The sequence below is a fragment of the Schistocerca americana genome, chromosome 2 (genome assembly GCF_021461395.2).
Source record: "Schistocerca americana isolate TAMUIC-IGC-003095 chromosome 2, iqSchAmer2.1, whole genome shotgun sequence".
In the NCBI taxonomy this organism is placed as follows: domain Eukaryota; kingdom Metazoa; phylum Arthropoda; class Insecta; order Orthoptera; family Acrididae; genus Schistocerca; species Schistocerca americana.
In genome coordinates, this window is record NC_060120.1 from 70,082,296 (window position 1) to 70,096,395 (window position 14,100).

Below are 14,100 nucleotides of genomic sequence, written 5' to 3' on the forward strand. Positions count from 1 at the left end.
AAAATGAACAGAAACATTCAAATAAGTATCAGTTTTTCCTACTAATGACTTAGGAGAATGTTCAAGTATTTGACATTCCCACAGATTGCATAATCAATACCACTAACAGTAGGTCCTAATGGAATGCCAGATGTGTGAAAGTTGCACTGTCTTGGTTGTAATGGTTATAACTGGATGACACACTTCTTATCAATGTGAGAAATCAAAGTGGCTTTAATTATCCTCTTGGTTGCTTTGAGCATGGTAAATGTGAGATCTTCTTTAAGCTCATCGAATCATCCTGATTCCGGTATGTGTTGGGTTTTCCTGTGATCGTCTTCTTTCCACATTAGCCCTGTAGTACTAATCTTATAAACAGGAAGAATAAAAATGTTTTTGTCTGAATTTAAATCTCTAAGTGCTCTCTTCTTATCTTTCATTAACTTGCTATTCATTAGTTTGTTCTTAATATTTGAAGTACTTCCATGTGTATTTCATTTGCAGCTGGTTTAGATAAAAGACAGATTGCAATTTTGATATTAGCAACAGCATATTCTGTTGGTATTCCAGATGGTGCCATTATGTAGTAGTTTTCTCATTTGGCAAGCATTCCTGCATCATTCTTAGAAAGCACTCTGTTTCATCTAATAATAACAATTTGACTCATATCTTAAGAACACAGATATTCACAAATTTCGCTTGATGCAGCATATTGAAGGATATGGGATAGAGGAAGAATTTAATAATAAATCCTTTATAATAGTAGGTGTGCACCAACCACCTATGGGTATTTTTATGTGTTTGCAAATCACCTTGAAGCTCAATTGGCCTATTTAACAGTAACAAACAAAGAAACAGTGGCTGCTGGTTATTTTAATACAGATTTTCTTAAAATCTCTTCCAGTAAGAATTTATTGCAATTAGTAAATATCATTCAACGTCACTCCTATTGTAAACTTAAGAGCCATGGTAACTAACTGCTCAAAAACAGCCACTAGTAATATCTTTATAGAAAGGTATAATGAACTACATTGTATTACAAAAGCAATAGTCAATAAAAATAATTAAGTTTTGAAAATATTATTTGATTGGATGGACAAAAAACCTACTTTCCAAGTGTTGGCAGAAGAAAGCACACACAAAAGTTAAGGAAATGTGCAGCTTTCAGAGCTAGTGACTTTTCTCTTGCCAATTCCTAGTCAGTAGACTTTTTGTCTATCCAATTATATTAAAACCAACAACCTGTGATTTCTTGGACCATATATTAACGGGTAATACTGATCAGGATATAAAATCTACTATATCTGAGTTCATGGGGTAGTCAGTAAGCAAAAAGCATTGATTATTGTAAGAAACTCCTCGAGGATACAGTGCTCAAGACATTGAAAAATACAGTACATTTAATAATAATATCGTTACCATACATGAAAGCTGTGTTCTCCATAAAGTAACACTGGCTAGATCAATGTTTTTTTTAAAAAAAGGCCATACATTGTTTGATTAAAAAGGTATCATGTAAGTCAAAAAGAAAACTTTATCTGTCTGTCAGTCAGAAACAGCTCTGATATGGTGCTACAGCACATTACAAGACACACTGAAAATTATTTAAGATTATAATAGATACATCCTTAAGTATAAAGCAGGGTGCCCCTCCCCCACCCCACACACAACTACCTTAGGAAATCATGTAAATGGGCAAATACTATATATAATTACCACTCAAGCTCCATTTTGCCTTCCAGCAGAAGTTCCTTCCCATAACTTGGGAGGGCTGGGAAGAGAAGTCTTACTATTTCATAAACACGTGCAGTGATGGAATGCAGCTCATCCACGGCATGGTTGAGAAGGAGTGGGTGGACTCTTACACCCCCATATGTTGCTGTGTAAGCAGTTGTTATATCAGTTAGCAAAGCTCCCAGTGGATGGTGCGTACTTTCAAATGCCTGTAAAAATATGTATAAATTTATTCCATACTGTAAGTATGAAAGTTGATTGTACACAGGCTTGCTCAGCCTTTCAAAAGAGCAAGCCAGGATAAATTTTGGAACAAATGCAAAGTGGTGACATATGGATTGTTCAGACTGTGAAATGAGGAAAAACCAATGTCTTCTGTTAATGTACATTAAGATATGATCACATGTGTCTATTCAAATGTAGCAAACAAATTGGAAAAAAATAAAATAATTTGAGAGATTAAAAAAAAACTATTCACATATAGGAAATACTGCTAATTTTTCCTTTTGACTGCCTGTTACCACTCATCCTGTGTGCTCTTTCAGACACTTTAGTGAAGTGTTAAAAAAACTGATATTACAGTTAATTTTACTCATATGTAAGTGGCCTGAGTGAATTTTTCGAGAGAAAATAACATAAAATAGGAAAGGACTTTGATCAAAAACAGACCAGAGTACAAGTGGCTTATGAAAAAGTGAACTGTTTTGGGGAACAGGATTCACTTGTGCTGTAATAACATACACATATATCATATACACAAAGTATGGGTATGTGGAAAGGGGAGCACATAAACAGAGAGGGCACAGGTAGAGAAACCGCAACTTTTATTGTGTGGAACAAAATTTTCAGTCACTATCATGTCCAATCTGCTTTTTGTCACTTTTGCTAAACAGGAAAATCTTCCTACCTTTTTTAATATTTCTATTTACAGCTGAAATCATCGATGCAGTAACCATTTTGTGATCACTGATTCCCTGTTTTGCGTTAACTGTTTCAAATAGTTTGGGTCTGTTTGTCACCAGAAGGTCTAATATGTTATCGCCACGAGTCTGTTTAACTGCTCAAGGTAGTTTTCAGATAATGCACTTAAAAAAATTTCACAGGATTCTTTGTCCCTGCCACCCGTTATAAACATTTGAGTCTCCCAGTCTATATCCGGCAAATTAAAATCTCCACCCGGAACTATAATATGGTGGGGAAATCTACTCAAAATATTTTCCAAATTATCCTTCAGGTGCTCAGCCACAACAGCTGCTGAGCCAAGGGGCCGATAGAGACATCCAATTACCATGTTTGAGCCTGCTTTAACAGTGATCTTCACCCAAATTATTTCGCATTTTGGATCTCTGTCAATTTCCTTAGATACTATTGCACTTTTTATCGCTATAAACACGCCTCCCCCTTCACTGTGGAGCCTGTCTCTGCGGTATACATTCCAATCTGAGTTTAGAATTTCATTACTGTTTACATCTGGTTTCAGCCAACTTTCTGTCCCTAATACTATGTGGGCATTGTGACCGTGTATTAATGAGAGCAGTTTTGGGACCTTTCTACAGATTCTCCGGCAGTTTACTACGACCACATTAATATTGTTATTCCCTGTTGCGTTTTGCCTACTACTACCTTGTTGCGTATCAGGAGGCGTCTTGCCGGGCCTAGGGAGGGAATTCCTTAACCCAAAAAACCCACATGTGCACTACACATGTATTCCGCTACCCTTGTAGCCACTTCCTGCGTGTAGTGCACGCCTGACGTATTCAGGGGGACCCTACATTTCTCCACCCGATAGCGGAGGTCGAGAAATTTGCACCCCAGATCTCCGCAGAATCATCTGAATCTCTGGTTTAAGCCTTCTACTCGGGTCCAAACCAGAGGACCGCGATCAGTTCTGGAAATGATACTACAAATAGTTATCTCAGATTACACCCCGCAAGTGAGGCTTCCCGCCTTCACCAACTCCACCAACCGCCTGTATGAACTGAGGATGACGTTGCGTTGCGTTGGTTTGGGGGAAGAGACCAAACAGCGAGGTCAGCGGTCTCATTGGATTATGGAAGGATGGCGAAGGAAGTCGGCGGTGCTCTTTCAAGGGAACCATCCCAGCATTTGCCTGGAGCGATTTAGGGAAATCACGGAAAACCTAAATCAGGATGGCCGGACGCGCGATTGAACCGTCGTCCTCCCGAATGCGAGTCCAGTGTGCTACCACTGCGCCACCTCACTCGGTGAACTGAGGATGACCTCTGAACCCAGATGGCAGGAGTCACTGTTGCCGACATGAGCAACAATTTGCAGTCGGGTGCACCCAGTACTCTCTATCGCCGCCGGCAGGGCCGCCTCCACATCTCGGATGAGACCCCCCGTCAAGCAGACAGAGTGAACACTGGCCTTCTTCCCCGACCTTTCCACTATTTCCCTAAGGGGCTCCATCATCCGCCTAACGTTGGAGCTCCCAATCACTAATAAACCCCTCCCCCCATGTTCCTGCTCGGACCTTGCTGAACTGGCCACATGTCCACTCACAGGTAGAGCGGGTGAAGCCACACGGCCAGCCTCTACATTGACCCTCTTTCCTTTTTTTGCCTGTATCAAAAATATACACTTACCTCATTTCAATCCACTTCATTCCATACATACACATATGGTTCGCCCATCATACATAAGAAGTGTCAGTCACACTGCCTGTGAATGTTTGAAAATCTTCCGTTTTCTACAGCACAAATATAGTCCATCATATGGACAGTCTGTGTTACTGACAACCTCAGAATTGAGCAAGTGTAAGCTCCAAACACACAACAGTTTGTGACCAACCTTACTGTTGCCCTTTCACACTGATGTGGCAGCACTGGTGTCCTGCTAGTACTATTAGAATTTACTTTCTTTGCTGTAGATTGAGTAAGCATATACTTGTCTCTTTCTGCAGCCAATGGCTGCTCTATAGTAAAATGATGACTGCCTTCAACAATAGTATTGCCCATGGTATCACTAAGTTATTTCTTTTCTGTTGGGAACTTTATTGCACTGGGGCATAAATCTTTAAAACAACATCGAGTAAAAAATCTTCCACTCAGGCTGTTTAAGTCACGAGCAGTGTTGCATTCTTAAAAATCAAGTGACTTGTATGTAGCAGGAATAACGTATTTACTCTTCAGAATTGCAGTATTGGCTGTTATCCGATCAGCTGCACTTTAAAACCTGCACACCTCCAATCATTCCACAATTTCCTATGGCTACCACCACAGCATGAGGGAGCTGCCATGAACACTTATGCCACGGCCGATGATATGCTAGCACTGCCTCTCTGGAGCCCCAGTGGCAGGTCGACTTAAGCTCAAATGTACAGGGTCCCTTTTGTGTGTTTGCCACTTCACAACGTTTACAGGCTTTCACAGAGGTCAGGGCTCTTCATCTACAGAATAGTAATTGTATTGAAGACAGACTGAATTCTAAACCTTTGTGTCTGTACATATTTCAACATCCAAATCTACTGTTAGCAACTACAGCAAACAAAGTTGTGTATTAAGCAATAGGAAAAATCCACACACACACACACACACACACACACACACACACACACACACACAGCTGCAGTATCTGCCAGCTCTGGTGGCTTCAGCTGTCAGAGACTGCAGTCATGTGCATGGGAGCTGTGTTTGCGTGTGTGTGTGTGTGTGTGTGTGTGTGTGTGTGTGTGTGTGGGGGTGGGTGGGTGGGTGGGTGGGTGGGTGGGTGTGCGCGCGCCGTCTATTTTTGACAGAGGCCTTATTGGCCGAAAGCTGCTTTTGTGACCGTCTTTTTGTTGTGCCTATCTGCGACTCAGCAGCTCTGCTATATGGTGAGTAGCAACTATCCTTTTCGCAATAAAGTTACATATTACTTTTACTTTTTGATATTAGATGTAGAATAAGTTAATATCTGAATTCTCTGTCCATGAACTGCATCAGTCCCCCACCCTGTATCCACTAGAGAACTGCAAAACACGCATAGGAAGCTACAATAGGAAGCTACAATAGGAATAATGAATTTTTAAATTTTTTTTAAAAAAATGCTTGAAAATGAGTGATCATAATCACATAAGGCTGCCAAGAATAGTATACGTACATTATCTTTTAAATCACTGTGATACACAGGAAAAACATTTATAGTCAAGTCCCATCATTCATGATCAAAGCAATAAAAAAAGTAACACATTGTGAAGCAGTGGTCCAAGTTAAAATGATTAGGCCCAAAAAGCAAACTATAAAATAAGGGCATATCTAAGAGACTAAAAAAAATTGAAGAAATCATAAAAACTGTAGGTGCTGTACGAATGTCTGAATAAACAAAGTCCCATAAACATAGCCAAACTTCAAGTAAGAACCACAAAGAACCAAGGTTAAACATGCATTTATTTGTAGACTTTTCAGGGAGGTAACATGGCATCAAACTGAGCTGAACTGGCAGAACACTGTTACAAGGCCATGCGGGAAATGGCACATGTGTAGAGTTACAGAAGGGCCGAGTTGTGAGTACCATGAATGGGAAGGATGAAACATGGCCATACAATGTCACCAAACTAATCTTCCAACAAGCAAGGGCACTTTGTTTATTCAGATGTTCCTACGGCACCTACAGTTTTTCCAATTTCTTCAGTTTTTCGGAGTCACTGAGCGGTGCCCTTGTTTTATAGACTGTTTTTCAATCCCAATCATTTTAACTTGGATCACTGCTTCACAGTGAGTTACTTATTTTTATTGCTTTGATGATGAACGATGGGACTTGGATATAATTGTTTATCCCGTGTACTACAATGACTTACAAGATATTGTAAGTATACTATTCTTAGCGGACTTATGGGATCATAATCACTTACTTTAAGTTATAACATTGGTTCGAAGAGTCAATATGTTATTCGTCCTATTTACATATCACCTGATGATGCATTTTAAGAATGCAAAACTGATTGTGACCTTTCAGTAATGGACTTTAACTTTTTTTATTTAAATGAAGGATTTTGGCTGTGGTTGCCCTCATTCTAAAGTTAAGTCTCAAAAATGTAAAGTTATATATTCACATAATGAAATTGATATATTCACATAAAGAAATTTACACACTCAAATATGTAAATAAATTACCTTTGCTAAATATTTTCTTAGTTCCTGATAACTGCCTTTATCCAATTTCTCTTTGCCAACTTTTGGAATAGTATCCAGCACATCACTAGTTACTGTGTCTTTAGATTTTTCAGTTCTGGATTTTTGCAACATGTGCTGACGTGAACTGCTGATAGATACAGCTATATTTTCCCATATCTTGTGTGTGTCTAAAAGTTGTACTTTTCCTTGGGCACTCTTTGTTCCATATTCAGGAATTCCCATTTGCTGATAACAGTATCTGAAGATTGCTTTCCACTTCTCACTTGCCGGAACACAGAGTTTTCCAAATGAACTAAAAATAATCAAAACAATTATTATAAGCTAAAATATTGATACATATATTGTGTGCTATTTGAATTACAAAGAAAAAAGATATTGTAATATCTCAATGAATTATCATTCATATACTGGAAATTTCATTAATCCACCATAAGAAAAGTGTTAATACCGATTGCAGTTGTGTGTTCTGTGTCCCCCCCCCCCCCCCCCCTAACTGACAACATTGAGTTATCATCATACATGAATTTTTTTAAAAAGTGAAGTTGTCTGTATGGTTCATTTATTAATGCATTTGTTGCAAAGCTTAAAGTTAAGAGCACCAAAGATTTAAACCTTCTTTCATGAATGTGTTTGTCAGTTCAGTATAAGTTGTCACTATTTTGGTTGTCATTACATAGACATTTTCCTTCTGTGTAAAATACTGTCAATGATAAAATAATTATTATAGCAGGAGCGCTAAGATATGAGTACAAGCTGGTACCTACATCTACATCTACATTTATACTCCGCAAGTCACCCAACGGTGTGTGGCGGAGGGCACTTTACGTGCCACTGTCATTACCTCCCTTTCCTGTTCCATTCGCATATGGTTCGCGGGAAGAACGACTGTCTGAAAGCCTCCGTGCGTGCTCTAATCTCTCTAATTTTACATTCGTGATCTCTTCGGGAGGTATAAGTAGGGGGAAGCAATATATTCGATACCTCATCCAGAAACGCACCCTCTCGAAACCTGGCGAGCAAGCTACACCGCGATGCAAAGCGCCTCTCTTGCAGAGTCTGCCACTTGAGTTTGTTAAACATCTCCGTAACGCTATCACGGTTACCAAATAACCCTGTGACGAAACGCGCTGCTCTTCTTTGGATCTTCTCTATCTCCTCCGTCAACCCGATCTGGTACGGATCCCACACTGACGAGCAATACTCAAGTATAGGTCAAACGAGTGTTTTGTAAGCCACCTCCTTTGTTGATGGACTACATTTTCTAAGGACTCTCCCAATGAATCTCAACCTGGTACCCGCCTTACCAACAATTAATTTTATATGATCATTCCACTTCAAATCGTTCCACATGCATACTCCCAGATATTTTACAGAAGTAACTGCTACCAGTGTTTGTTCCGCTATCATATAATCATACAATAAAGGATCCTTCTTTCTATGTATTCGCAATAGATTACATTTGTTTATGTTAAGGGTCAGTTGCCACTCCCTGCACCAAGTGCCTATCCGCTGCAGATCTTCCTGCATTTCGCTACAATTTTCTAATGCTGCAACTTCTCTGTATACTACAGCATCATCCGCGAAAAGCCGCATGGGACTTCCGACACTATCTACTAGGTCATTTATATATATTGTGAAAAGCAATGGTCCCATAACACTCCGCTGTGGCACGCCAGAGGTTATTTTAACGTTCAACCTAACATCATCTTGGGGGACAAACTGGGTGTGACACCAATTGCTGGTAAACTACACTGGGGAATACTGCTAGGTGAGGCAGTGGAAAAGGTGTGTGTCTCTGCATATGTTAACAAGGGTTCTGAAGAGTGCAAACACGGGTGTAAAGAAGAAAGCCTACATGTCCCTTGTAAGAACCCAGCTGAAGTATCCTGCAAAGATATGGGATCCCCGGCAACAAAACCTCACAAAGTAGATACAAATAGCACAACAGAGGGCAGCCAGGTTATAACAGGATATTACTGAAGAACAAGTAATGTCATGAAAATGATTAACAAACTGAAATGGGAAATTCTTGCAAAAAGATGGGTAAGAGCTAAATTGGCAGATTTTATCAAGGATATCTGGTTGAGGATGTGTGGGAAGACATAGGACAAATACTGGTCACTAACAAAGTATGTAAGGGAAGGAAAAATCATTAGCACAAAATAAATGTGAAATCATGAGGCAAATTATCTTCTGTTGGTATAGTAGTAAGGAGCAGAACAAATTACCAGGAGATAACCTTGGTCCATTCCAAGAAAGTGTAACTAGATTTAAATACCTGGTCCAACAGTGGCATATCACCAAAGATTATGCACAACAGGAAAAGGGTAGATTTAGTTTTATAGTAAATTACTGTATATAATGAATATAATGCAATTATTTAATGTAAAAATATTACCATTTTGGCAACATCCAAATTTGTGAGCAAATAAAGAGTACCTTACCTATTATGAGGACTTATCAATATTTTTTCATTTATCTATTTGAAATTAAATATTTGATGAAAACTGAATTCTATGATCATGGGTCCAAGGTAAAAGGCCAAGGGCATTTCTTTAACTGGACTTTTAATTTACTTTCAATTACAAAAGTTTTGCTCATATCTGTTACTACTACTCATAACTGCAATTACTTTGGTTTGGTCTGCAGCTTGGATGATGTGGCAGTAACGTTCTTGAACAATGTTCCTGTAACTTTGATTCCTTCATTCCAGCAACCATGCAATGAACCTTCCAGATAGTCACCACTACTAAAAGTGAGTGTTCCTTTTCCATTGAAAACACCAACTGATTTAAATTCACCTTCATAGTGGGTTCCGTCTTCAAACACCATTACACCATGTCCCTACAAATCAGAAAACAATCTGATTATTATACTTCAAAATACGATATCTTTATACAATATTCATGGATTGTAATTATTTAATTTCATCAATTGTATCAGACAGCTTTTACAATATTGTACATGGTCATCAGTATTCAACAAACTTCTTAAAAGTGATCGGACATAAACCTGGCCAAAACTTCAGCTTATGAGTGCTATAAATCCACAGCTTGATTCTGACAAGGGTACACCACCTAGAATGCACAGAGGCACCCTCTTGAGCTGAGGAAGGGAAACAATGAATGAATAGGTGTAGGGAATCTAAGGAGCGTGTCACGTACAAATCAACTGTAGTGAGACAATATGGTAAAGAGAGAGAACTGTCATGACTGCCACTTAGGTAATGCCATAATACCCACCACACAAAGTAGTCCAGTCAACAATGGCCAAAAAAGGGTTCACAGGGGAAAAAAATCGTGCAGACACAGACTTTTGTACTGTGGTAGGGGGGAGTGTCATGAACAACATATTAAAAATCTATACCTGTTGGGTGTGAGCGTTGGGGTATGGGCACATTTAAAGGTCACTTTTCAACATTTTTCTAGAATAACTTGCACACCATGGTTTCTAACGAAAATGTTCCCTAGTACAAAATTAAAATACAATAAATTTCCTACATAAAGGGTCCTATTCATTTTTCTCTGTGTTGCAGAGGATGGAAAAAAATCACAAATTATTGAAAATAGTGTTTTAAGGTATAAAAATAATGTTCATTGGTAAATGAAGTGGGTTAAGAGCAAATATTACATAACTGCACCATATCTAATAGCAGTAGAACTATACTGAGGGATGTGATTGGTGGCAGTGGGACGGAGCAGGTGTGGAAGCTAGCAGTGCGAGGGAAGGCAGGTCTCCAGAATAAGGTCACTTACTTCACTGATTTGTGCCCCTGGAAAATGAAAAAGAGCAAGCAAGCGAGTCCCCACTCTATGTCTACACCACTAGGTCACGGAAAACAACTACCTCCTGATTCACAATTATACTGACCCTTCTGCAGCATGCCTTGTAAATTACTGGTGACATAGTGCACAGACGCATCTGAAGAGTGTTTAGTTTCCACAAAATGCATTGTACGCAGACACGTCTGGGAAGAGCTTTTTTTCCCATAAAATATGTTAATGCTAAATGGTATACAGATATCAGTTACTAACTACACATACAAAAAGAATCTACATACATCTCTGTACACTGCCTTGCTCTCCTAGTAAGGAAATTGATTGTTAGTCACCCTGTATGACTGTTGTAACTATCTTCCAGGAATGGCCAGTTCTCTCACCACAAGAACTTGAGAACTGCTCGCTCTTCAGTTTACACACAGAATAACTGACTATACTGTCACCAGCATTTCCTGTCCAATTTTCTTATGTGAGTAGACAAAATAACTTGATTGTGCTTGTGTTTAAATAGCAGAGCAACTTCCAGTTTATTAAGCATTTACTTACTTCCAGTAAGTAAGAGTGTTATTATGTAAACTGTGTTCCTTTAAACAATGGCTGTGATGTGTTTGATCGGTGTGAGTGATGTCATGACCTATGCAATGTTGGTAAGAAAGGAATATGTGCACTGGTGAGTGCCAGTTATTTGAGAAAATATGGAAAAGCTGATAGTTTCAGAAATAAAAAACATAGTGTTGTTCATACATCTTGCAGAAAAGAGTGCATCAGAGCTAAATCAATTAAAAAATTTCTAAGAGGGGGTGTTTTGGAGGAATTGTCTTCAACATTGGGCTGGTTCAACATTGGCTGGAGTCAAACATTTGCGATCAGCTGAAATGAAATTTGATTTTAAAACTAGCTGTCTGTTTTGTGTGGAAGCTTTTGATGACAAATTTTTTGATAAACAGAAGATAAAACCCCAAAACAGCTGCAAAAGGTTTACAGTGTTTGATCCTTCAGTTATGGAAGTACAATTACAGTTCATGCAGAGGAGAGGAAGGATGAATGTGGAGACACCATCTGAAGACATATCTGCTCTGTCGGGGATCTGCACACTGCAGATGCAAGATCTCACGAAGACTGCTATAAAAAGTTCTTTTTAGCCTCAGCGCTTCAATCTAGAAACACTGGACACCCTGAAGATGAAGGAATTAATGGATGAGTTGATGGAGCAAGTTTGTGCAACATTACCTCGTATAAAGACAGTCAAGGACAGATTGAGAGAAAAGTATGGGAACTGCATTGTTTCCCACACGTGATTTGGATGCCAAAACGCAGGCATTACATGTTCCAAGTTTTGTGCCATTTGACAGTGCACCATTACTTAATCTGTAAGATGGTGTGATGATGATAGAATTGTTAACAGTTGAAATCAAATCATTAAAGAAAAGATGTTATTTTATAATAACTAAATATATTTTTTCTCTTATTTCTAAGATCAATGGGCATTAAATATTAACCTTATATCATAAAGCACTATTTTTAATAACTGGCAAGTTTTTCATCCTCTGCAATGCAGAAACTATTAGTTCTACAGAAAGAAAGAATAGGACCTTTTTTGTAGGAAATTTAGTGAAGTTTAATTTTGAAACTTGGAGACATTTTAGATAGAAGATATATTTAGATAGAAAAATAAAAAAGTGACTTTTAAACGACCTCACCCTCCACCACCCTAACACTCACACCCGACAGGTGGGGATTTTTTAGTGTGTTATTCATGGCACACTCCTCTACCGCTGAACAAAAATTTGCAACTACACGAAGTTTTCACCCTTTCTTTCATTGACTGGACTAAAGGGGACACTGGTGTTAAAATATGAGGCCTGCCTAAAAAGTATCCGGCCTTTAGCCAGAAAAAATACTTCGAATACCTGACGGGGTTGGGACCCTAACCCCTTCAAAGTAGGCCCCTTGTGCTTGCACACACTTAGACCACCAATCCTGCCACTGGTGGAAACACCTCTGGAAGTCGTCTTTTGGAATGGTGCTCAGCTCCATCATCATGTTCTGCATTATCTCTTCTCTACAATCAAAATGGGATCCTTTCAGTGGTGTCTTCAATTTTGGAAACTGAGAAGTCGCAAGGAGCCATGTCTGGAGAGTAGGTTGGTGAACTGCTGTAATTCCATGTTTAGCCAAGAAATCTTGGATAAAGTGGGATGAATGTGCGGGGGCTTTGTCGTGATGCAGTTGCCAGGTTTTTGCCGTCCACATATCTGGTCTTTTGCGCCAAACTGCATCACGGAATCGCCAGAGAACATCTTGATAGTACTCCTTTGTCACTTTTTGTCCTTTCGATGTGTGCTTGTGATTCAGAATTCCACGGACATCAAAGAAGACAGTCAGCATCACCTCGATTTTGCTTCGCACCTGCTGCACTTTCTTTAACCTTGGAGACTCGGGATACTTCCATTGTGACAACTGTCTTTTTGTTTCTGGATCGTACCTGAACACCCATGATCAGTGTTGGTGGTGTCCAGAAGGTCATACGCAATGTCAAAACACAGGTCTTTTTGTTCCTGCGACAATTTGGGCGTGAATTTTGCAGCCACTCAGTGCATGTTCATATCATCACGCAAAATAGCATGTGCAGAATCTTTACTCACTCCAACCTATTGGCCAATCTCCCGCACAGTCAAACGACAATCTGCCATCACCAAATTTTGCACCCACTCAACAACAGCTGCACTCTGAGCAGTTTGGGGCCTGCCAGAACGCTGGTCACTCTCCACTGATGTGCGGCCATTTTAGAATCGGTTGAACCACTCCTTATGTTACACCCACCACAACTTTTCCAAACACTTGCTGAATCTTAGGAATGGTTTTGCTTTGAGAATCACAAAGCTTTTGACAAAATTTGATGCAGTATCTTTGCTCAACATGTTCAGTCATCTTGAGAGAATCAGTAATCTGACGAACACGTTGAATAGCACCTCAATCAGCAACCAACATGCAGTGACTGACATGCTGGAAGGCGGTGACAAAATTCACGCATGCGCATAACAGTATCTTCCTTTACTGCGTGCAGTGGTGCCGTGCTATTGTCTCTATTTTGTGCGGGAAAATCAAAGGCCAGATACTTTTTAGACAGACCTCCTAGAAGCTCACTTGTAAACTGTAATAAAAACATTTGAACAAATTTGTCTGAAATGTGCAAATGGGTGCAGAAACACTGTAGATTGGGAGAGTTACACGCTATAATTATTTAACAGTAAATTACCCCAAGTAGAGCTTGTCAATACAGGGTGATTATAATTAAAGTTCCAGTTTCAAAAAGGTGTACAAAAACAAACCACTGCTCAGAATGACGTAACCTTTGAACAGAATATTATCATAGAATGGTGAAATGTCATGGAAATAAAACAATTAAAAAATTAAATTAATAAAAATTTTACCACTAGATAGTGCTGTAGGGGACAGAATATGAGAAGCAG

The 14,100-nt window shown here is 39.2% G+C and overlaps 1 protein-coding gene across 1 annotated transcript in view; it reads right to left on the minus strand.

Moving 5' to 3' along the window:
* LOC124596270 (alsin) overlaps positions 1 to 14,100 on the minus strand; it is a 186,565-nt gene that overhangs the window by 21,901 nt on the left and 150,564 nt on the right. Inside the window, exons 8-10 of the mRNA XM_047135343.1 lie at positions 9,481 to 9,692; positions 6,828 to 7,140; positions 1,696 to 1,922 (exon numbers count right to left, since the gene is read on the minus strand). Coding sequence (XP_046991299.1) covers positions 1,696 to 1,922; positions 6,828 to 7,140; positions 9,481 to 9,692 — 752 coding nt within the window. The remainder of the gene's footprint in view (positions 1 to 1,695; positions 1,923 to 6,827; positions 7,141 to 9,480; positions 9,693 to 14,100) is intronic.